At 60.6% G+C, this 21,285-nt stretch overlaps 1 protein-coding gene across 16 annotated transcripts in view; it reads left to right on the plus strand.

The window, feature by feature from the left end:
* The window catches only part of MYRF (myelin regulatory factor), a 32,954-nt gene extending 11,948 nt beyond the window's left edge, over positions 1–21,006 (plus strand). Inside the window, exons 2-27 of one of the 16 annotated variants that reach the window (XM_077861871.1) lie at positions 727–814; positions 1,008–1,268; positions 3,292–3,353; positions 4,151–4,421; positions 5,494–5,744; positions 5,856–5,979; positions 7,635–7,830; positions 9,027–9,103; positions 9,206–9,316; positions 9,715–9,805; positions 10,197–10,397; positions 10,661–10,772; positions 11,213–11,322; positions 11,938–12,098; positions 12,171–12,243; positions 12,518–12,606; positions 12,929–12,997; positions 13,430–13,510; positions 13,671–13,759; positions 13,862–14,053; positions 14,301–14,552; positions 15,965–16,067; positions 16,285–16,359; positions 16,724–16,829; positions 18,309–18,383; positions 18,518–21,006. In XM_077861871.1, the coding sequence (XP_077717997.1) occupies positions 727–814; positions 1,008–1,268; positions 3,292–3,353; positions 4,151–4,421; positions 5,494–5,744; positions 5,856–5,979; positions 7,635–7,830; positions 9,027–9,103; positions 9,206–9,316; positions 9,715–9,805; positions 10,197–10,397; positions 10,661–10,772; positions 11,213–11,322; positions 11,938–12,098; positions 12,171–12,243; positions 12,518–12,606; positions 12,929–12,997; positions 13,430–13,510; positions 13,671–13,759; positions 13,862–14,053; positions 14,301–14,552; positions 15,965–16,067; positions 16,285–16,359; positions 16,724–16,829; positions 18,309–18,383; positions 18,518–18,763 (3,566 nt within the window). In that variant the 3' untranslated portion in view covers positions 18,764–21,006. The other 15 variants (XM_077861873.1, XM_077861872.1, XM_077861876.1 and 12 more) reach the window with 15 other exon arrangements.
* Positions 21,007–21,285: the final 279 nt, after the last annotated feature.

Raw genomic sequence — 21,285 nt, forward strand, 5'->3', positions numbered from 1 at the left:
GCCCCACTCCCTGGGTATCTGCGACTGGGGCCTGGGGTGCAGGAGGCTCCCCTGGCCCATGGGACCTTCAGGACATGTGATTCAGCCCAGCCAGGCCTTGGGTTCCTCGGTGCCCACCAGGTGGGCCATCTGGAAGGAGGCAGGGCAGGACAGGGTCATTGAGTCTGGGTCCAGCATCCACGGGTGGTGGGCATCCACTGGGCACTCATTTCAAGGAAGTATCTCACTGACTCTTCACACACCCCATAAGACCTTGGGATGACTACCCCCCCCCCCCCCCACTTTTTAAAGATTTTTATTTACTTATTCACGAGAGACACAGAGACAGGCAGACACAGGCAGAGGGAGAAGCGGGCTCTCCATGGGGAGCCCGATGTGGGACTCAATCCCAGGGCTCCGGGATCACGACCTGAGCCAAAGGCACATGCTCAACCACTGAGCCCCCCAGGTGTCCCCGATTACCCATTTTACAGACTTACATCCCAGGAAATGGCTTGTCTGTCCCAGATCTGCACTCTGGGCTCCTCCCCTCCTCCTGGACGGGCATCAGGTGCTGGGCCCTGAAGTGCTGGGCCCTGAAGGACTCTCCCCCCACATGGATACACAGGTGGGGAGGAGCTTGGGGGCATGGGTTTTGGAGGGCCCACCCTGTGGAGAGCTGTGGGGCAGAGCCCAGAGGCCTAGGGGTCTTGGGGAGCCTAGCTCATGCCTGCCCCTTCCCTATAGGCCACGACATCAACGGTGCCCTGGAGCCCTCCAACATAGACACCAGCATCCTGGAGGAGTACATCAGCAAGGAGGATGCCTCTGACCTGTGAGTGGCCCCACCCCCACCCCCTCTGGCCTCACCTTTCACCAGACAGGTGATGGAGCCCCAGTCTGCAAGCTCCTCCCCCTCTATTCCCATCTGCTGACTCCTCTGCTGTCTCCTTGAGCTGCCCTGCAGAGGGGGAGTCTGGGAGGGGCGGGGGTCCTGGTGGACGCTGAGCTTTTTCCTTTTTCCACAGCTGCTTCCCTGACATCTCTGCTCCAGCCAGTGCAGCCTCCTACCCCCACGGGCCTCCAGCCATCCCAGGCTCCAGCGGGGGCCACCACCTGAGCCCCCCTGGGGGTGGACCCTCCCCAGGGCGCCATGGCTCCCTCCCAGCCCCAAGCTACAGCACCCCGCTCAACTGCAACAATAATGCTATGAGTGGCGCTCCTAAGCCCTTCCTGGGGGCCTCTGGGCCCCCCATCAAGGCAGAGCCCAAGGCTCCCTATGCCCCAGGGTGAGTGAGGGCCGGGAATGAGGGGGTCGGGCGTGGGTCTGGGAGGTGCTGGCAGCGGCCTGGCCTGGCCGTGGTGACTGGTTAGGTAAAGTGGCTGAGGAGGGACTCATGACTTTGTTCTGAGGCCTTGGGCAGCCACAGAGGATTCTGAGCAGCAGCGGGTTGATGAGGGCTGGTGTAAGTGCTAGAAAATTCTGACAGCTCTGTAAAGAGGGGATGCAGCTATGTACCTGTCCTGATACACGCATGTACATACACGCGTACATACAGAGGGCACACGGGGTCCCCGCACTGCCCCAGGCCCATCCGCTCGTGCATTTAGCTGCTATTTGCTTTGGCCGCCAGTGGCACAGATACGGTACCTGAAGCTTCCCCCACCCAAGCCAGCCTCCAGGCCCTTCAATCCTCTCTCCAAGGGGTCCACACCAGTGGCCTGACCCTGGGGCTCAGCCTGGGTCTGGCTGTGGCCGAAGGAAGCAGGCGGCCACCATCCCAGCCACAGACATGTGCTCATAAGGATAGGCAGGAACATGGGTCTGCTGGGTTCTGCAGAGGGGCTCGAGGAAGTTCTGGGTTCAGCCTGGGGCAGGAACAGGGGACCCTGTCTTTGGGTAGAAGAATACTAGAGTGTGGGAGGCATGACACTTGTCTCCACAGCCTGGCCCCACCTCCAGCTCCAGCATTTGCAACCTTCTGGCTTGGGAACCCACAGCCCCGGTCAGGGCTTCAGCATCCGCAGCTGTAGAGTGACCTCAAAATGTGTCTCCCTCCAGGACGGTGGAAATAAGGGGAGGAGGCCCACAGCAAGTGTGGGTCGGGGGGTACCATAGCTTCTCCTGGCTTATTCGCAGAGGCGAGTTGGGGTGTTAGGGGTGAACTTTTGCCACAGGAGACAGACGTTGGGTGAGAGTCTGTCCCTAAGCCCAGACCCCGAAGGGCAAAGACAGAGGGAAGAGAATTGACAAGTTATGAGCACCTGCTAGTACCTGTTGCCCCGTGGCTCTCGTTGTGTAAGCCTATCAGCCCTCTCCAGCAACAGCTCCGGGGACCCCAAAACCAGCTGGCCTGCGAGTAAAGTTGGGCTGACCCTCAGCACACTGAGGCCCTTGCTCAGGGCGAGAAAGGGCTTGCCCAGAACCACACAGAGACCACGGGGCCCGGGCTGCTCCCTGGGCAGGACCCAGAGCCCTTTCCTGCCCCTGCCCCTGCCCCTGCCCCTGCCTGGACGAGTTCTAGGTGCCAAACAAGACGAACACACATCCCCTCTGCAGTGGATCCTGCAGGCTGGCTGGGGCAGGGTTGGGGAGTTATTAATAAATCACCAAATCGAGGAGCATGAGGAGGAGTCGTGAGGAAAGAACATGAGGTCCCGCGGAAGGGGAAGGGATCTTGACACACCAGAAGACCCACCGGCCCTGTGCAGGGAGCAGGCGGGAGATGGTGCCTGGGCAGCCTCTCCAGACGTGAGGACCAGGACGGCCAAAGAGCTGGTCCCCGCCTGGCTGCGGCCCCCCTCACCCGGTGAATGCAGGTTCGCCCAGGACTTGTTGATCTCTCAGGGTTGAGTTTGTTCTTTTGCCTGAACCGCTGATAAAACAAAACCCGAACGAAAAAAATAAGCCCAGGCCTGGTGGAGCTGGCTGCCTGCCCAGCCCATACCTGCCCACGGTGGGACGGCCCAGCCCCCTAGAGCCCCCCAGAGCCCCCTAGAGCCCCTCTAGACTTTCTAGAAAGTGGGGCTTCAGTGGGCGTGGGAAGGCAGAAGCAGACCTGGCCCCTGCTCCGTGAATCCGTGAATCCCTGTGCGTCATCAGGAACACTGGTTGCTGGTCCCCAAGTGCCCAGTGGGTCTGAGGGGCTGCCCAAGGCCCCACACCCGCGCCTCAGCCCCGGGCCCTGCCTGGCACTCCCAGGTGGCTCAAAATGCCCCAAGGGTGGGGGTGAGGGACCGTCAGGGCCTCCGGCGTTGGGGTCCCGGGGACCCTGCGGCCTGCCCAGTAGCGCCCTCCTCCCGCCCCCGCAGCACGCTGCCGGATTCTCCCCCAGACTCGGGCTCCGAGGCCTACTCCCCCCAGCAGGTGAATGGTGAGTCCAGCGGGCACCGCCCTCCCCTCTGGGGTTTGGGCAAGTGGTTGGGGCGGCCTTATCGGAGGGAGGGAGCGCGGGAGGGAGGGGGCCGCGGCTGCCCAACAGGCGAGATTATCGCTGCTCAAATACTCCCCGGCGCTGCTATTGTTTCCCCCCGGCGGGTGGGGAGCCTGGCCCTGCCTCTGAGCAAGTGTCCCTGCCGGGGATGCCACCCGCCTGGCCGCCTGCGCCATCATGGACGCGCCCTTTGGCGGTGAGTGGACGGCTGGGGCCGTGGGTGCAGCCCGGTCCGGGCCCCGCTGGCCCCCGTGGCGGGGCGGGGGCAGGGCTGCGCGGCCCCCAGGTGGCGGAGCAGAAGGACCGGGCGGCTTCTCCGCCCGCAGCAGCCGGGAAGGGTCAAGAGTTCTGTTTATCTTACCCAAAACATTTCTGGAATGCCTCCTGGGGAACAAAGGGAGCGGGGCTGGCCCGAGGGGCTGCGGCCCGTGCCGGGGGTCCCTAGAGGCTCCGTGCTCGGGCCCGGGAAGGCCGCGGGAGCTGGCGGCCGGGCCTGCGCCGAAGGGGCCGGGCAGGACATTCGGACATTCGGGAAAGCTGCGCACCCGCTGGCCGGGGCTGGTCTCCCCGCCGGAGCCTCTAGTGGCCAACCTCGGCGCCCAGCCCTCCTCCCACAGGGGGTTGGTGCGAGGGCAGCCCCCGGGGTGGAGATCGGGGACCCTGCCAGGGCCGAGCGGTGCCTGGGAACCTGAGTGACGTGGGGCGCTGATCCCCGCTCCCCGCCGTCTCTCCCGCAGACCCCCATCTCCTGCGCACCATAACCCCCGAGACCCTGTGCCACGTGGGAGTGCCCTCCCGCCTAGAGCACCCGCCTCCACCTCCGGCCCACCTGCCGGGCCCCCCACCACCCCCGCCTCACTACCCCGTCCTGCAGCGGGACCTGTACATGAAGGCCGAGCCCCCGATGCCCCCCTATGCCGCCATGGGGCAGGGGCTCGTGCCCAGCGATCTCCACCATACGCAGCAGTCCCAGATGCTACACCAGCTGCTACAGCAGCACGGAGCTGAGTAAGACCAGGGCAGGTGGGCTTGGGTGGGGGGCCAGGGCAGCAGTAGGCAGGACAGGGGTGAACCAGGAGGGCAGAAGGCCCTGACCCCAGGTGACGAATGTGCCCACCAGCAGCCAGCTGCAGATACAGGGCCACAGCCAAGTGCTCCGACTACCTGATTTGGTGAGCATGGCCTGCCCCACTGTCCAGAGAGGTAAACTGGGGTTCCCAGGGGAGGAAATGTTGGTCCTGGTCATGGAGCTAGGAAGGGGCAGAGCCAGGACTTGAACCTCGAGCTGTGCCCTCACCCAGACACCAGTGACTTTCCAACCTTTTGCACGGAGTCCAGGGGCTCTGGAGGAAGTTCTAGCCACGGACCCAAGCTTCCACTCACACTCCAACCAGTAGAATCATCTTTTTTAAGATTTTACTTATTTATTTGAGAGACGGAGAGGGAGAAGCAGACTCCCTGCTGAGCAGACAAGACAGCCTGATGCGGGGCTCCATCCCACGACCCTGAGATCACGACCCGAACTGAAGACAGACATCCAGCTGACTGAGTCACCCAGGCTCCCCTAAAATCATACTTTTATCTGTTTATTTTACACACTGAGATGTCATGAAAGCTTTAGTTCAAGGCCAGATTCCACAGCCTCCTTCCCAAGAAACTCTCCTTCCCAGACTCGGTGGCCCGTGCCCTCTGGGGCTTGTTTGCAGCTATGGAGGCTGCTCTCCCTGGAGCCCCCACTATGAAGGGTGGCTCTGGGAATGTCCCCACAGGGAAAGGACCGACTTGCTCATTCCACAGACAGTTCTGAGCACTCTGTGCACCAGGCCCATTGCTGGGCAGGATGGGGACACAGACAAGTCAGGGGTGGCTCCTCCTAGATTCAGTAATCTGGGGGGTAGAGAGGAGTGACAGAAACAGAGAATGACATTACAGAGCAATGGGGGAGCACAGAGGTAAAGCCCAGGGCTTTTTGGAGGAGGTGTCCTCTGGATTGGGCATAGCCTGCTGAGACAGGGTGAAGAGGGGAGGGGGGCTCAGAAAGGGCCAGCCCCCACATGGCACATGCCTGTGTCACCCCCAGGCTCCCCACACACCCCTCCAAGAAGAGGAAGCACTCCGAATCACCTCCCAACACCCTCAATACCCAGATGCTGAATGGAATGATCAAACAGGAGCCCGGGACCACCACGAGCCTGCCCCCACACCCAGCTCGCGCCCCATCACCCCCCTGGCCTCCCCAGGGCCCACTGTCACCTGGCCCCAGCTCCTTGCCCCTCAGCATCGCCCGGGTCCAGACGCCACCTTGGCACCCGCCAGGTGCCCCCTCACCAGGTACGTGCCTGGCCTGCTGAACCTCACAGGGAGCTGACCCTTGACGTTGGGTGTGGGGCACAGGGTTGGGAAGAGGGGCCCAGGGCCCACACAGGTGCTTGCTCCTCCCAGGTCTCCTGCAGGACAATGACAGCCTCAGCGGCTCCTACCTGGACCCCAACTATCAGTCCATCAAGTGGCAACCGCATCAGCAGAACAAGTGGGCCACGCTGTACGATGCAAACTACAAAGAGCTGTGAGTGTCTCATGCCACACCCCGCCCCTCCTGTTACCATCTCTGGGGACCCCCAGCCCTGGCATCAGGGTCCCAGAGCAGGGCCTGGGAGCACACAGGGTGCAGCATCTTCCTGGTTTAGAGAAGCACAGCAGGCTCAGGGCGGAACCAGGATTGGCACTGAGGGTTCCCAGTTTCTGGGCCAGCCCGAGGCCTCCCCAAGAAGGCAGCGTCTTTAGGGTGGGGCCAGTGGGAGTCAAGTCAGGGAGAAGTGGGTGGATGGATATTTTCTGGCTCCTCCTCCCCCACTCCTGCATTCCAGGAAGGTAGCAGGAAGTTGTGTTGGCAGCAGCCCCCTCCCTGGAGGGAGGGACAAAGGGGTGGGGGAGGACAGGCTGTCCGGGCATTCCTAGCTCTCCCTCAGCACCCACCCATGCAGATTCACTTCCTGGGACCAGGCCAAGAGCACTCTGGGACCACTCCCCTCACTCCCGCAGAAGTCCAGTGGGGCTGAGAGTGTGGCTCACTGATTCCCTTTGGACACTGCCAGGCCTGGACAGGGTGGCCTCCTGGAGTTGGGCTCCCCAGCTGTGTGGGATTCTTAGCCAGAAGCCCTCAGGGTTGGGGGGATCCGGCCTGCTGTAAGTTGCTGAAGGATCCCTTGAGGCCCTGCCAGGCCTGGGGGGAGGTCTTCGGGGATCCCACCCTTATGGCCTGGTGGGGACCCCCTGCTCTTACTACCATATTTTCGGGGTCAGCCCTGCCATCTCAGGCCCTAAGGCCAGGAAGCTGGCAGCTGAAACCCTGGTGTGGCCTGCATACTTCCTGGGTGGGTGTTCCCCTGGGGCGGGCAGGTGGGTGGAACCCCAGGCCTTCCTATATAGGTGGTAGCCAGGCCCCAAAGCCTCTTCCCTCAAGTTTGGAATCCTTTTCTGTCCATCTTCCTGGGCGTCAGGGGCACCGCTTGTGCCTGGGGACCTGGGTGAGGATGGGCTAACAGTTGCCCTCTTTCCTGCCACCTAGAGGTCCCCTAAAGGATCCATACTTGGAATAGTTGCCCAGCAATAGATAGGTAAACTGAGACTGGGTCTGGGCTGCACAGAGTGCCCCTCTCCCCACCTGGGCAGATGGAGGAGTCAGAATGAGGACTCTGGGGGCTTGAGCAAGCCAGTGGACAGGGGCTGGGCCAGTGCAGAGCCGGCGCCTGGTTCCACCGTTTCCATGGCAACCAGCTGTCAGGCCAGTGAGGCTCTGCAGACACATCCCCTCTCACCCTCTCTCACCCCATCTCCCATGAGGAGCGGTCTTCAGGCAGCGTTCTGGGAAGGAGCCAAGTGTGAGGAGGGGCCATCAAGCCCCCTCCTCAGGAGCTCACTCCCATCTGGTGGGGCCTCGGGGTTCTGGCCCTGATTCTCTCATCACCAGGGTGGGCTGCTCCAAGCTACGTAGAGGAGAGAATATTGGCTGAAGAGGTGGCAGACCTGAGCTCAGATCCTTCCGGGGACTCAGTTTCCATTTCTGAGAAGCGGTGGCGGTGTGGTGGGGGGGGCAGCCTCATGAGTGGTTTGAGGATTGGTGATACCGAGAGGAAGTTGCTTTGGAATGTAGGCATGTGGGAGGGACATTCCAGGCCGGGCTTTGGGGGGCCTCCAGCGAGTACCCTCACCTGCCCCTAGGCCAATGCTCACTTACCGTGTGGACGCTGACAAGGGCTTCAACTTCTCGGTGGGCGACGACGCCTTCGTGTGCCAGAAGAAAAACCACTTCCAGGTGACAGTGTACATCGGGATGCTGGGTGAGCCCAAGTATGTCAAGACACCTGAAGGCCTCAAGCCTCTTGACTGCTTCTACCTGAAACTGCATGGAGTGAAGGCAGGTTTTGGGGCTCAGCAAGGAGGGGAGGGTGGGAGCCAGGAACGCCTGAGATTGAAAGACCTCCAGGCAAAGTGAGTGTACCTGCACCCGAACTGTCAGGCTCCTGGTTCTCAGCCATGCTTCCTGATTCCTTCTCTACCTTGACCCCAAGTCTGTGCCCTCAGCTGAGACCCTGCCCTAAGCTGGCTGCTGCCTTGGTCCCCATCCCCAGATGAACTCCCTGTCATCTTACCCCGCCCTCGGGGCTCCCCACTCAGGGAGTGGGGCTCCAGGGGCCCACTTGCCCTCACCTCATCATGCACCCGGCCTGGCTGTTCCCCTAGAGCATTGCCCACCCTGGCCCCTTCCCCTGTCTTCTCCTCTCTGGCTCTCCCCAGACCAGACCATAACCCCCAACCTCATCTAAATGACCACAGCAGCATCCACTCTGGCTGCAACTCATGTTCCCCCTGAGACACTGGTGGGCATGATACTAGCCATTCTTCCAAAGCACCTGGTGCCCTCCCAGCAAAGCCTTGACTTCTAAGCTTAGGCCACAAAGGCTTTTGGGACCTAGCCCTTCACTCCAGTCCCAGACCGGTTGTGGCCATTCACACAGCCCCTGCTTTCCTGAGGCAGCTCCCGCTCTCTGGGATGCCTTGAGAATGCCCATCCCTCCGCTCCTGGGAGACGATTCCTTGGCCTTCCCATTCACTCTGCTACTGGCCTGGGTCCTTAGGGACACCTGCCCTGAGGCTCCTTCCCTGTGGCACCTCTAGCCCCACCCCAGGAGTGCTTGACTTGGGGCCCTTGAGCTTCCTGGGGGCACGGCCAGGTGTGTTTCCTCCTGTGTGGGGAGCCAGGCCTGGCACCTTGGCATGGCATGGAGAGGTTGAGGCGATGTGGGTGTGGGAGAGGGTCTGGGGGGGGGTGTGGGTTTGGGTGGGAGTGGGTGTTCATGGAGGTCGGCTAGGGTTATGTGAGCGAAGGTGGAGGCATGTGGGGTGTGGACATGGGGGCCGTGTGTCTGGAATGCATGGGTGCGTGCGCACGGAGGGGAGAGTGATGTGACGGTGCCCTCATGGAGGGGAGGGCCATGCCTCCGCCTCCTGGGGAGCTCTGGCTGGGCCAGGCCTGGACTGAGCGGCTAAAGGGAGACAGAACCAGGGAGGGACCCCGGCCCTGATGTATATCGGCCTCTGCTTCTCCCCCAGCTGGAGGCCCTGAACCAGTCCATCAACATTGAACAGTCGCAGTCTGACCGGAGCAAGCGGCCCTTTAATCCGGTCACGTGAGTATCTGACCCTCTAGGGGTGGTGCCTGGAAGGGCTGGGGAGCACCCACAGTATCTGTCCCCTCCCTGCCTCCTGAGTCCCCTGCCGCTCTTCCGCAGGGTCAATCTGCCCCCTGAGCAGGTCACGAAGGTGACCGTGGGGCGCTTGCACTTCAGCGAGACCACTGCCAACAACATGCGCAAGAAGGGCAAACCCAACCCTGACCAGAGGTGAGCAGGCTGGAGCCCTGCCCTGGCGGGCCCTCTTATTTCTGAGGAGGAGGGGCAGGAAGGCACCACCCCGTGGGGCAGTGTCCCACAGACGGACCCATTTTATGCAAGAGACCTGAGACTCTGACCTAAGGCTAACGGATTTAAGGATGAGGAAGCAGGAGCCTGGCTCTGGAGGAACAGCTCAGTGGTTCCTTAGCTCCAGGCCCTGGGGAGTCTGTGCCCCCTAGTGGAGACTCGGGTTCCTCCTCTGTAGGCTGAGGTGTTCATGCCCTTCGGCCCCTGGGATGCTGGAGCTGGAGCCAGGGCACTGTACATCCGACATGGGAAGGGGGACTGGCGGGCAGGGGCCAGTGGGGCAAGACCCCGGGGGGCCTCTAAACCCCTGTGCACCCCAGGTACTTCATGCTGGTGGTGGCCCTCCAGGCCCACGCACAGAACCAGAACTACACGCTGGCTGCCCAGATCTCAGAGCGCATCATCGTGAGGGTGAGGGCTCCCTCCTCCCAGGGGATCAAGAGTCGTCCCCAGTGCGGGGAGAAACAGCACGCAGGAAAAATACTGGGGTACTGGGGAGTCAGGAGCTCGAGTGCTGACCCTGGTAGGCACTAGCTGTGTGGCTTCGGGCAAGTTTCCCCCCTCAGAGCCACGGTGTCTCCTTCACAAGAGTGGAGGTGGATAAGACCTGGATAGCTCTGCGATCCCACGAGTGACTTGAAAGGCGCCACAATGGGAGGGACAGGTTAAGTTGGGCGTGGTGGGATGAGACTTTCTGGCTGGAGCCGGAGGGGTGGCTGCAGGGTTTCCCCTGTTCCCAGGGCACTGCACGTCCCACCTCCCCCGGGACTGACCCAGCTCCCCACCCCCCCACTCGTGCTAGGCCTCCAACCCAGGCCAGTTTGAGAGTGACAGCGACGTGCTGTGGCAGCGGGCGCAGGTGCCTGACACCGTCTTCCACCATGGCCGCGTGGGCATCAACACGGACCGGCCCGATGAGGCGCTGGTGGTGCACGGCAACGTCAAGGTCATGGGCTCGCTCATGCACCCCTCGGATCTGCGGGCCAAGGAGCACGTGCAGGAGGTGGGGGCGGGCTGAGGGCGAAGGACGGGCCGTGGGGCGGGCGGGCGGGCCGAGTCACCCTCGGGAGGTACGGGGCTGCGGGAGGACCTCGGGGAGGCAGGCAGCTCTCGAATCCTCCACCCCTCCGTCCCGGGACCCTGGTGTTGGAAGGACTCCGCGCCACTCGGCAGGGCCTGTGTTGTTGCCGCAGTCTTGAGCTCCAGGGCCCACTTCGGATGGGCCGGGAGGGGAGGGGTTCAACCTGGGCCCTGGGTCCCGTTCAGGTGGACACCACGGAGCAGCTGAAGAGGATCTCGCGCATGCGGCTGGTGCACTACAGATACAAGCCGGAGTTTGCAGCCACCGCAGGCATCGAGGCCACGGCGCCAGAGACAGGTAGCGACCGGCCTGCGCGGACTGGGGCTGGGGTCTGGGAACCCAGCCACCTCGGGGCTCAGTAACCGTGCCCCCTGGAAACCCCACTCCCAGGAGCCCCTCTCCTCAACTACTGTAACATCCTACCCTCTACAAGTCCTGCCCCTCGGCCCTTGGAAAACGGGGCCTCCTCAGGTGCCCAGTAGCTCACCTCTTGACACTGGAAGTCCTGGCATCGCGGTCTTAGGTGAATCCTGCCTCTATCTCTGCCCACTTCCCCTGGATCCTCTCTCCCAGGAATCCAGCCTTACGTCAGGCTGGGGAACCCCACAACCTGAGCCCGGACTGCAACCTTCTGAACACTTGTCCATGGGAACCCCCTGCTCCGGGGCTCCTTGCATCTCAAATCTCTAGCTCCCAGAATTTCGCCCTCCTCCAGTGGCTCCCCCACAACTCCGCAGGTGTCATCGCGCAGGAAGTGAAGGAGATCCTGCCTGAAGCCGTGAAGGACACTGGAGACATGGTCTTTGCCAATGGACAAACCGTAGAGAATTTCTTGGTGGTGAACAAGGTCTGTGGTGGGGAGGGCTGAGGGAGCCGACGGGAGGGCGGGGGCCAGCGGGAGGGCATTCATCTCCCACTCAGAGACCAGGCACCCCGAGGTGCAGGGGCGAGGCCGCCCAGCCTCCTCTCATACTGTGCCCAGAGCCCCAGCCCCACCCTCCAGGGAAGGGCTAGCAGGGGCCTTGGCAACACTCTGGGTGTGTGCTCAGCAGGCAGAGCAAGCTCATGGGGTCTCGTTTTCTTCCCCTTCAAAAGGAGGCTGAAGATGACCACTGCCTCAGGTGGCTGTCAGCCGAAACACCCCTCATTGTGGGGACCAAGTGCTGTTCTGGCTGAATAGTTGGGAGCCAAAGCCTGAGGCACCACTTTCGTCAGATGAGAGGCTGGGAGCCTCTGAGAGCCCGTGGTGTTCTGATGGTGTTCTGACGGGGTGGAAAGGGCCGGCCCAGTGGAGGTGGGGGTGCATTTTGGAGGCAGGCACAAGGAGTGGGGGAGCCCAGGCTGGCCAGGGCAGGGAGGCTTTGAGGGCCTCCACATGGCCGCGGGTTATGGGGTGGGGCTGCCATCCTGCCCCCCATCGCCCAGGCTCCTGGGGGCTGATGGCGCCCCTTGCCTGTGGCAGGAGCGCATCTTTATGGAGAACGTGGGTGCCGTGAAGGAGCTGTGCAAGCTGACGGACAACCTGGAGACGCGCATCGATGAGCTGGAGCGCTGGAGCCACAGGCTGGCCAAACTGCGGCGGCTGGACAGCCTCAAGTCCACCGGCAGCTCGGGCGCCTTCAGGTGGGGGCGCGGGCCAGGCAGGGCAAGACCCCCTTCCTAGAGGCTCCTCTGACCCTGGACTTCTTGCTGCAGCCATGCAGGGAGCCAGTTCAGCCGGGCGGGCAGTGTGCCCCACAAGAAGAGGCCCCCCAAGGTGGCCAGCAAGGTGAGGGCAGCATGGACGGGAGGCAGTTTGGACCGGGCCCTCCCTCTGCAGCCTCTCGGACTGCAAGAGCTCCTCTGTCTTCTCAGCTCTCTAGCTCTCTGGCCCCAGTTCCCCTTCCTCTCCCTCTGTGCTGCACCCCCCCACCCCCATCCCAACACCCATAGGAATGAGTAGACTGTAGCACCCCCACATCCAGCAGAGCCCAAGCCCGCCAAGTGACACCACAGGCTCCCTAAGCCTGAACCTTTTCTGCTTCTTCCCCCTCGATCCTCAGTCATCCTCTGTGGTCCCAGACCAGGCCTGCATCAACCAGCGCTTCCTACAGGGAACCATTATTGCCCTGGTAGTGGTCATGGCCTTCAGGTGACTTGTCCTCTCCCCGGGCTCCAGGGGTGGCCTGCGGGGGAGGGGGGTTGGGGGGAGTTGAGCGGCCCTTGCCGTTGCCCTTGCCTGCCTGGAGGAAGAGGAAGCCGTGGCTGGGAGATCAAGCCCTGGCTGAGGTCTTGGGGGAGGTAGCGGCCACCCCCCCCTCTAGGGCCTGCCCCTGGGGCTGGGAAGACGCCTTTACAGGCATCATTCATTCGCAAGCCCATCCCCTGGAGCCAAGGCCTGCAGACCCTGCCCTAGAGAGCGGACTGGGACAGTGGCTGCAGCTCTAACAGTGGCCCTTTCTTGTGGCTCCCAGCGTGGTGTCCATGTCGACACTGTATGTGCTGAGCCTGCGCACCGAGGAGGACCTGGTAGAAACTGATGGGTATGTCCCTGGAGGCCTGGCTGCTGGCCAAGCTGCCAGGACAGGTGGGGCTTTGGTGGGCCACCCAGGGGCAGAGTTGCTATGGAAGCTGTTTCCTCCCATGGGGACCGCACCTCAGGCTCTCAGCCTGCTGGGGCCTGCGGGGGTGGGTGGGGAGGTCTCCCTGGAGGAGAGGCGACCAGTTCCCCGTCCCTGCCCAAACCAGTGTTTCTCTGTGGTCTACTCTGTGCTCCTTGAGGTAGCTGGGCCTCGGACAGTCTGGGGCATCTGAGGGGCACAGACTGGGATGGGGGTTGGAAGGTAAGGAGGACCAGGGTGGGACCCTGGGCTGTTTGCCCACTGTCACCTCAGCTCTGGGGCTACCTCTGACTGTGTCTTTTCTCTCCTCCCCTGCACTTGTCTCCCCTCCTCCTCTTCTCTGCTGCCCCTTAGCTCTTTTGCCGTGTCCACTTCCTGCCTTCTGGCCCTGCTCCGGCCCCAGCTCGCTGGGGGGAGTGAGGCCCTGTGCCCATGGTATGTGTCTGGAACAAGTCCCCTCCCTCCTACCTCTGGCTCCTGACTCTTTTCCACCATCCTTGTCCACCTCTTCCTGTCCCTCCTGTTCCTCCGGGACTCCCAGGCCTCCCTGTTGAGGCTCTTGCAGTCGCTCTGAGCTCAGCCCACCCTTCCCCAGCAGGTTAAGCCAGAGCTTTGGGACCACTCAGCTCCGACAGTCCCCTGTGACCACCGGGCTGCCAGGCACACAGCCCTCTTTGCTGCTGGGTGCGTGTAGCACTGGGTTTGGAGGGTGGGGACGGGGGAGAGGTGGCCATGTTCTAGGTGGGGGCCCAGCTGCCCAGCTCACATAGCCTCTGGCTTCCTCAGTTACCACTGGCCTGACCCGCTCAGCACCAGGTCCGGTCGTCCCCACCTTGGACCTGTGCTCCAGCCACCCCTGCCCGGTTGTCTGCTGCTCGTTGTCTACCCCCAGCCTGACCACTGCCCCTAGTCTTGGCCCCAGCTTTAACCCTGGCCGTGGCCTCAACCCCAGTCCCAGTCCCTCCGGCAACCGCTCAGGTATGGCTACCTCGGGTCCAGGGTTTGGGTTGAGGGGGTTTTATGTGAGTCCAGAGAAAGGCCCTAAAGACTCATTAGAGGGAGTGTATCCAGAGCCCAGAATGAGGCTCTGGAGAGAGATTGGTGGGTCTCCCAGAAGGGACGAAGAGACAGATGCAGGTCACCCAGAGTCTGTGAAGTCCTAGAGAAAGCTGGACCAGAGGCAGCCGGTTCCCTCTTCTCAGCCTATCCCTCATTCTGTCCATAGGCCCCAGCCAGATGGCCCTGCTGCCAGTCACAAACATCAAAGCCAAATCCTGGAGCCTATCAGCCAATGGCATTGGCCACTCCAAACATCCAAAGAGCTCAGAGCCTCTGGCCAGCCCTGCAGTCCCCTTCTCTGGAGGGCAGGGCAAAGCCAAGAACAGCCCCAGCCTTAGTCTCCATGGTCGGACCCGCCGAGGGGCCTCCCAGCCTGGCCCGAGCCCTGCTCAGCCAACTCAGGCCCGGGGCCAGCCAGGTACTTGCCCTCCCCATCCCCCATCTCCTCAGCCCAGCCACCCGAAGGCCTGGTGCAGGACTGCCAGGCCACAGATATTTGCTGGGTGTTACCGAGTCCCACCAGTCGGGCCAGGAACCTTATGTAGATCACCTCGTTCAATCCTCCCCACATCCCCGTGGTTCAGATGGGGAAGCGGAGACAGATCATGTGGCCTGTCAGCAGAACCACAGACTGACCAAGTCTGCCTGATGCCAAGGCCACAGAAAAAGCCAGGGGCCTTCCAGGCTTCAGCCAGGCGGCTCTGCTCTGGGTATTGGGCCTCCTTATCAGCTTTCATCTGATGGGTTTTGTGGCTTAAAGAAAAAAAAAAAAAAGGCTTGAAACTGTGACTTGCTAAGATTGAAGTGCAGAGTGATGGGGAAACCCCACAGGTTAGCTGCTCACCAGCCAGCCTTCTCTGCTCTGTGGCTGACTCCCTACAGGGTACTGGGGTGATGAAGACAGGTATGCCCTGACCCCGGATTTCATGCTCAGAGACATGAAAACAGTCATGTAGTAGAGTGACGGGGCTCTGAGGGGACATGTAGGGCTGGGGGGGGGGGGGCACTTCACCCAGGCTGAGGTGGGGAGGTGATCAGGGAAGGTCTCCCTGGAGGAGGTGACATTGGAGCTGAGTCCCTGAAGGACCCACAGGAGTTTGCCTGGAAGGGAAATGAGATGGGTACCTTCTGGTATCTGTTCATGAACCTGCAGGCATGCTGGGTCCTGCAGGGGTCCTTGGGTACCTGCGTTAGTCCTCATAGAGCTGAAAACATACCAGGTCTAGCAGATGTTTGGTGACCCCAGCTTCCCCTTCCTAGTGGGATGGTCAGGCAGCAGCCAGATGACCAAGAAAGCCTGTCTCCCCCACCCATCATGTCGCACTTCAGTCCTACCCCCAGCCAGCCAGTTGGTGGGGGGTTCATCCACATAGGCCACAGCCTTCACAAGTAGTGTGCTGGTAGGTGTTTAACAGTTGGCTCTTCGGAAAAAAAGCCCTGATTGGTGGCGAATATTCCTACTATGGCTGACTTCAAGCAACCAGCTTGATGCCACTGAACTGAATGTAGAAATGTGTGTAGTCAGAAGCATGGTTCTGCTAGCGGGCTCCTATACGCCCCTGGCAAAGGATATGGAGGACCCATCCCTGCTCCTCATGTTCAGGTTCTATCAAGGAGGCAGATCTCAGGCTCATGGGAAGTGGCTCTTTGTAGTGCTGCTGGGGAAGATGGTGCTGTGACCTTGGGCATTGTGGGGGGTCTGGAAAAGAATAACCTGGAACTTATCTATACTAAGGTGTGAGTGACTGACTGAATGCAAGCCTGGCAAGGAAAGGCACGGTAGTTTCTCATTTGTATCCTGCCTTGTCACCCTCCGCCCCGCCCCAACAGTCTCTCTCCTTGCAGACCCAGTGCCCTCCCTGACCTCCATCCAGGTGCTGGAGACTTCGATGCCCATCACTTCCCAGTACTGCGCTCCAGGAGATGCCTGCAGGTAGGCTTGGCTCCCTCCCTTTGCCCCAAGGATAGATCCCCTCAAGTGATATGAGCCCAGGCAGTACAGATGACCAGATGTCGTCCCCCTTTCCCCACAAGGCGGGGGAGGGGCAGCCCCTTTCCATGGGCTCTGGTACAGATCAGGGGCTGGGGAGTCCAGGCAGGGGGCCTAGGCAGGGTAGCCTTGGAATAAGGAGCCAGGTTTGCCCTTTCAGGCCTGGAAACTTCACCTACCACATCCCTGTCAGCAGCAGCACCCCACTGCACCTCAGCCTGACTCTGCAGATGAAGTGAGTGCCAGCATGGGGAGCGAGGAGACACAGGGGTCACAGCCACTTGGGGAAGGGATCCGAGGAGGGATGCTAACTTACCGCCTGCTCTGTGCTTGACTGGCTGTGTGACCCTGGCGGTCTCTGGGCTTCAGCTCCTCATCTGTAAACTGTTGTTGCCTCACAGGGGTGTGAAGACCATGTGGAAACGGTGGACAGGGAAGGGCTGTCTAAGGCCTGACTAGTAGGCATTATTTTCAGGCTGTGTGAGGATTCGTGGCTTGTGTCAGCGGGGCAGGGGAGGTGGCATGGAGGGCTGGCTGGGAGTGAGGTGGGGTTGAGGAACTCAGAACCCCATTTCCCCGCTAACTGGGCCTTCCCCCAGCTCTTCGTTTCCCGTGTCTGTGGTGCTGTGCAGCCTGACGTCAAAGGAGGAGCCGTGTGAGGAGGGGGGCTTCCCCCAGAGCCTGCACACCTACCAAGACACCCAGGTAGGAGGCAACCGGGAAGCTGCAGGCCAGCCAGGCCCCAGAGCTTCATCTCCCCTGGTCCAGCTGAGCCCCTAGACAGGGGAAGGGAAGGAGCCGGGAGTCAGAGCCCGCACAAGGGGCACTTTAAGCCTTGGGGTGGGGGCACACATGCACTGCTCACTGTGGAGCATCTCCTGGCCCTGTCCTTGCCCTGTCCCGTCCCTGCCCTGACACAGCCCCTGGGAAGAAAACAGTTCTGCCAGGACTAATCTGGGATGGATGCAGTGTGGGGGTGGGGAGGGAATTCTAGGGGTCCTTGGCAGGGACAGCTAGCCTTGTCTGTCCTCAGGGTCAGAACGGCCACCCCCAAAGTCATGTTTAAGACAAAATCTGAAGCATGATTTGGGGTCAGCTGGAAGAAGAAAAGAAGACTGTGTCTCAGGAGAATAGCATGTGCGGTCTGGAGGCCAGGGAATGTGTGGCCTTCTGGCAGGGCTGTGGCAGAAGGCTAGGAGTCTGGAAACAGGAAGGAGGCTGGTCCTGAAGCTCAGACTGGGCAGCGGCCTGGTTCAGTCTACCATTTTGGAAGATCCCTCAGGCTGCCCTGTGGAGGCCTGCCTCTTATTCTGAGAACGAAATGACCAAGACCCTTTCCTTTCCAGCTCCTCACTGGCCATGTGACCCCCGCGTGACCCCAAATTGTGACTCTCAGCACAAGTGAAGGGAATCTTTTCTCACCAACTCATGTTTATTCAACAAAAATGTATTTGGGGCCATGTCCCTGGCCCTGTGCCGGGCCTAGCCTTGTGGAGACAGTGGGGGGCGGATCCTGGCCTTGCCCTGGAGAATGTATTCTCTGGCTGGGGAGAAAAGAGGTGCAGAAAGTAATTTGAGTAGAGCAAAGTGGGTGAGAAGCTCAAAAGAAGCTCAGGCAGAGAAGAGAGCGCCCAGAAGTAGAGGGAGAGCCTAGGCAGCTGCTCACAGGATGTGGAGTTCAGGCCCGAATCCATGAATCCATGTCTGGGGAGGCCAAGCCAGGGCCTCAGCTAGGACACAGGCAAGCTGTCTGAAGCAGGGCCTTAGGCTCCTCTGTAAGGGACAGAGCAGGACAGACCTGTGTCCATCCCTGCTCTGCCAGATGCTGGTGCTGTGTGACTTTAAGCTTCCTCATCTACAAGCAGCATCACTTTATTGGGTTGTAGTGGGGATGGGATTAAAGAAATACTCTTGATGTGCCTGGAGCATAAGGGGAGGGAAGGTGGCAAGGGACAAGGCAGGGACCAGGGGAGGGCCGCTATGGTACTGGCACAGTCTGCGAAAAGTGGGGCTGCCATTGCCTCCCCAAGCAGAATGTGCTCCCTCCCTTCTCTCTTCTCAGCTCTGACTTGACCCTTCCTAAAACTTGCCTTAGAGCCCAGGGCTGCAGTGACTGTGGTGAAGGATGTTGGTTGGGATAGGGGTAGGGGCTGTCTTCACCCTTCTCTTCCCTTCTCTCTCCAGGGCACTTCCCATCAGTGGCCAATAACTATCCTGTCTTTCCGAGAATTCACCTACCACTTCCGGGTGGCACTGCTGGTGAGTCCAGGCACCTGCATCTCAAGCGTGGGGCTTGGGGAAAGGATATGGGGGTTCAGAGAGCACACGGCAAGACTTGGGGCACAGTGTGAGGTGCTGTGTGTGTGGGGGGTGTTCTTGTCCTGTACCCCCAGAGCCACCTCCCGCTGCCCTCCCCCACCAGGATCAGGCCAACTGCAGTGCAGAGGCCCCTATCCGGCCAGCCACAGACTACTACTTCCATTTCTACCGGCTGTGTGACTGAGCTGCCTTCTCCAAGGTGGCAGCATTCTGGGGCCTGGAGCCCTGGGCGCCCCTTCCACACTGGATGCAGTGGTGTTATACTGGAGCCTGCCACCCGCCAGCTCTCTGCTGTTCACTGGCACTCCCTGGGAGACTGAACTGGGCTTGGCCCTCCCCCACGACTGGTCAAACTGGAAGTCCTCACACTGGAGTTGCTGTTCCTGCTGGCTGCCCCTCACATACCACAGAGGAAGCCAGAGAGACCTGGGGCCAGGACAGGACTGATATGTATCAATCTGCATATTGTGGTTGGAAGGCTGGCTTCAGGTCCGTGGCTGGAGCCTGTGACCATCCAGAGCCTGTCCTCCCACTCTCCCCTTTTCAGACTGCGAGCCATCCCGCTTTTGAAATGGGGGCCTGTTGCCTTTGGTAACAGCTGGGGACTTGGCTGGATCCCTACAAGACTTGGCTGCATCCATGAGTCACTGGAGAGTATGCAGCCCTCACCTTCGAGGCTGCTCCCTGGGGGGTGGCGAGGTGGTCGACTTCTTAGGGTTTGACTGTTACGCTGGACTTGGAACTTTTAAGCTTTAAGTGTGACCCAGGAAGTTTCTTCTCCCTGGGAGGGCTGGAAAGACTGATCATGTGCCTTATGTACTTAGTGCCTGGCTGAACCGGTGGGGGCGCTAGCGCACCAGGTAAGCCTTGAACCTGGAGTGTCCTGGAAGGGAAGTTCCTGGTGAGCCCCCAGATGGGTGTTGTGGCCCCCTGGCCCAGGCTCCTGGGAGCTGCCAGAGCTTGCAGGTGGTATCAGTGACCTATCATTTTCTCTGAGCAGAGGAGCGGGAATCCCTGCAAGGCAGCAGGCTGGCCTTGGCTGGTGCGTGGAAAAAATAGCTTTTGCTGTAATTAATGGAGTAGTTACTGAAATGCACTTAAGCCAGAGCAGGAGTGGAAAGATGGAGATGGAAAGCCCAGAGAAGTGCAGAGCCCTGGGGAGACACAAAGACAGGGCCCTGGCTCTGATCCATCCCAGGGAGGCTGGAGACATCCCTCCCCCTCCCGGCCACTAAGACTCTGGCTTCTCCCTCTTCTTGTCTGCTGGTAACCGTGTCTCCCCCAGTCAAGGGCTCCTGTGCTCGGCTCCACAAGCCATGCTTGGCAGCAGGCTCGGTCCCCCTCTCCCGTCCCAGAGGTGGAGCAGTGGGCTTGTGTCACTAAGTCTTAACTCGAGTGCCAACGTTAGCCTGGAGCGTTCGGAGGCCGCATATCCAGGCTCACGGAAGGAGTACAGAAATCTTTTAGCCGCATCTACATGGGTTCAGAAAGGGGAACAGGAATTGCCATCCCTGCCCGGTGGTATTCTGCCTTTGGGAACCAGGCCTTCCCCTTCCCCAACATCTCGTTTTCAGCTTTGAATGGGAGGCCTTTCTGTGGGGAACTGAGATTTGAAGAAACCTGTGAGGTGTGCGCCCCCTTCTGCCATGGGTCTCAAAGCACTTATCCTCAGAGGAACTGGGGGTTAGGGCTACCCTGCCTCCCAGTTCTCTTCCCAGTGTGGCTCCACTCCCTCATCCTGACATAGGAATTATGTGGCTCCCGACACCGTGCAGGGGGCCAGGCCTTACTTATGACTACTCTGTTCTCTCTCCCCCCTCACAGGGGTGGGGGAACCCTTCCAAAACGCCTTAAAACTGCTGAGCCCCACCTTTTGTAATAGGATTTTGGGGCTTCCTCAGTGAGGGTGCCTGTCCTTAGACTGTGGCCCCTCCGTCCTTAACTGGAAAGTGACCCTCCACTGCCCCCTGGAGCCCTTCTGGAAACGGCATAGCCCCAATCTGGTGAGCAGCTGGCTGTTTCTATGCCTGAGGAGGGATCCTCAGTGCAAGGGTTGGGGCCAGGCTGGGCTCCAAGCTGCTTGAGCAGGGGGTCAACCTTGGACCAAAGTAAAAGGGCTACAGGGGAGAGGAGCGGGGTCACCTGCTGGGGGCTGACAGCTGCCCCGCTGGCACTGGTAAGTGGGTGTCTTGGCTCCATTCCCTATGTGGGGTCTAGCAGCCATTCCTTCCTCCCTCTCTCCCCTCTGGCATTTACTCCTGTAGCCACTGGGCTCATCTCCCCAAAGCTTCAAGCTGTACATAGGGCCTTTCAGGCACAAGTCCCTCTGCCCGTATTATACCCTCCCCTGATAAAAGCCTGCATGTGCATAGAGCACCCCTTCCCCCCAGTTAACTCCCAGTTCCTGTCTCTGAGTGCTGACTCCTATTTATCGTGTACCAGCTCTGACTCTGGAGTGGGCAGAGGGAAGCAGCCCTGGGCTTGCTTTTTCCTGTCCCTGTTCTTTTCTTCTGAAGTAAATATACGTATATAAATAAATGTAAAAATATGGCTTTGTATCTGACCTTGCCTCCTCATCTCTTCTTGAGAGTATTGTGGGTAGGAGATGGGAGTTGCCTGTAGGGCTCAGGCCAACTGGCCAGATGGATGCCTTGTATTCCATTACCCTTCTTGGCTTCACGCTCAGCTTGGGAACAGGACTCAGCAGCCCCCTCCCTTAGCCATTATCCCATGGACCTACCGCTGCCCCACTGGGGTCAGAGTAGCCACCCGAGGGTAAATCTCCTTTGGGGACAAGCTGAGCCTTGTGAAAGTCCCCAGCACACAGAAGGGTGGCTACATT

The sequence above is a fragment of the Canis aureus genome, chromosome 21 (genome assembly GCF_053574225.1).
Source record: "Canis aureus isolate CA01 chromosome 21, VMU_Caureus_v.1.0, whole genome shotgun sequence".
NCBI lineage: Eukaryota > Metazoa > Chordata > Mammalia > Carnivora > Canidae > Canis > Canis aureus.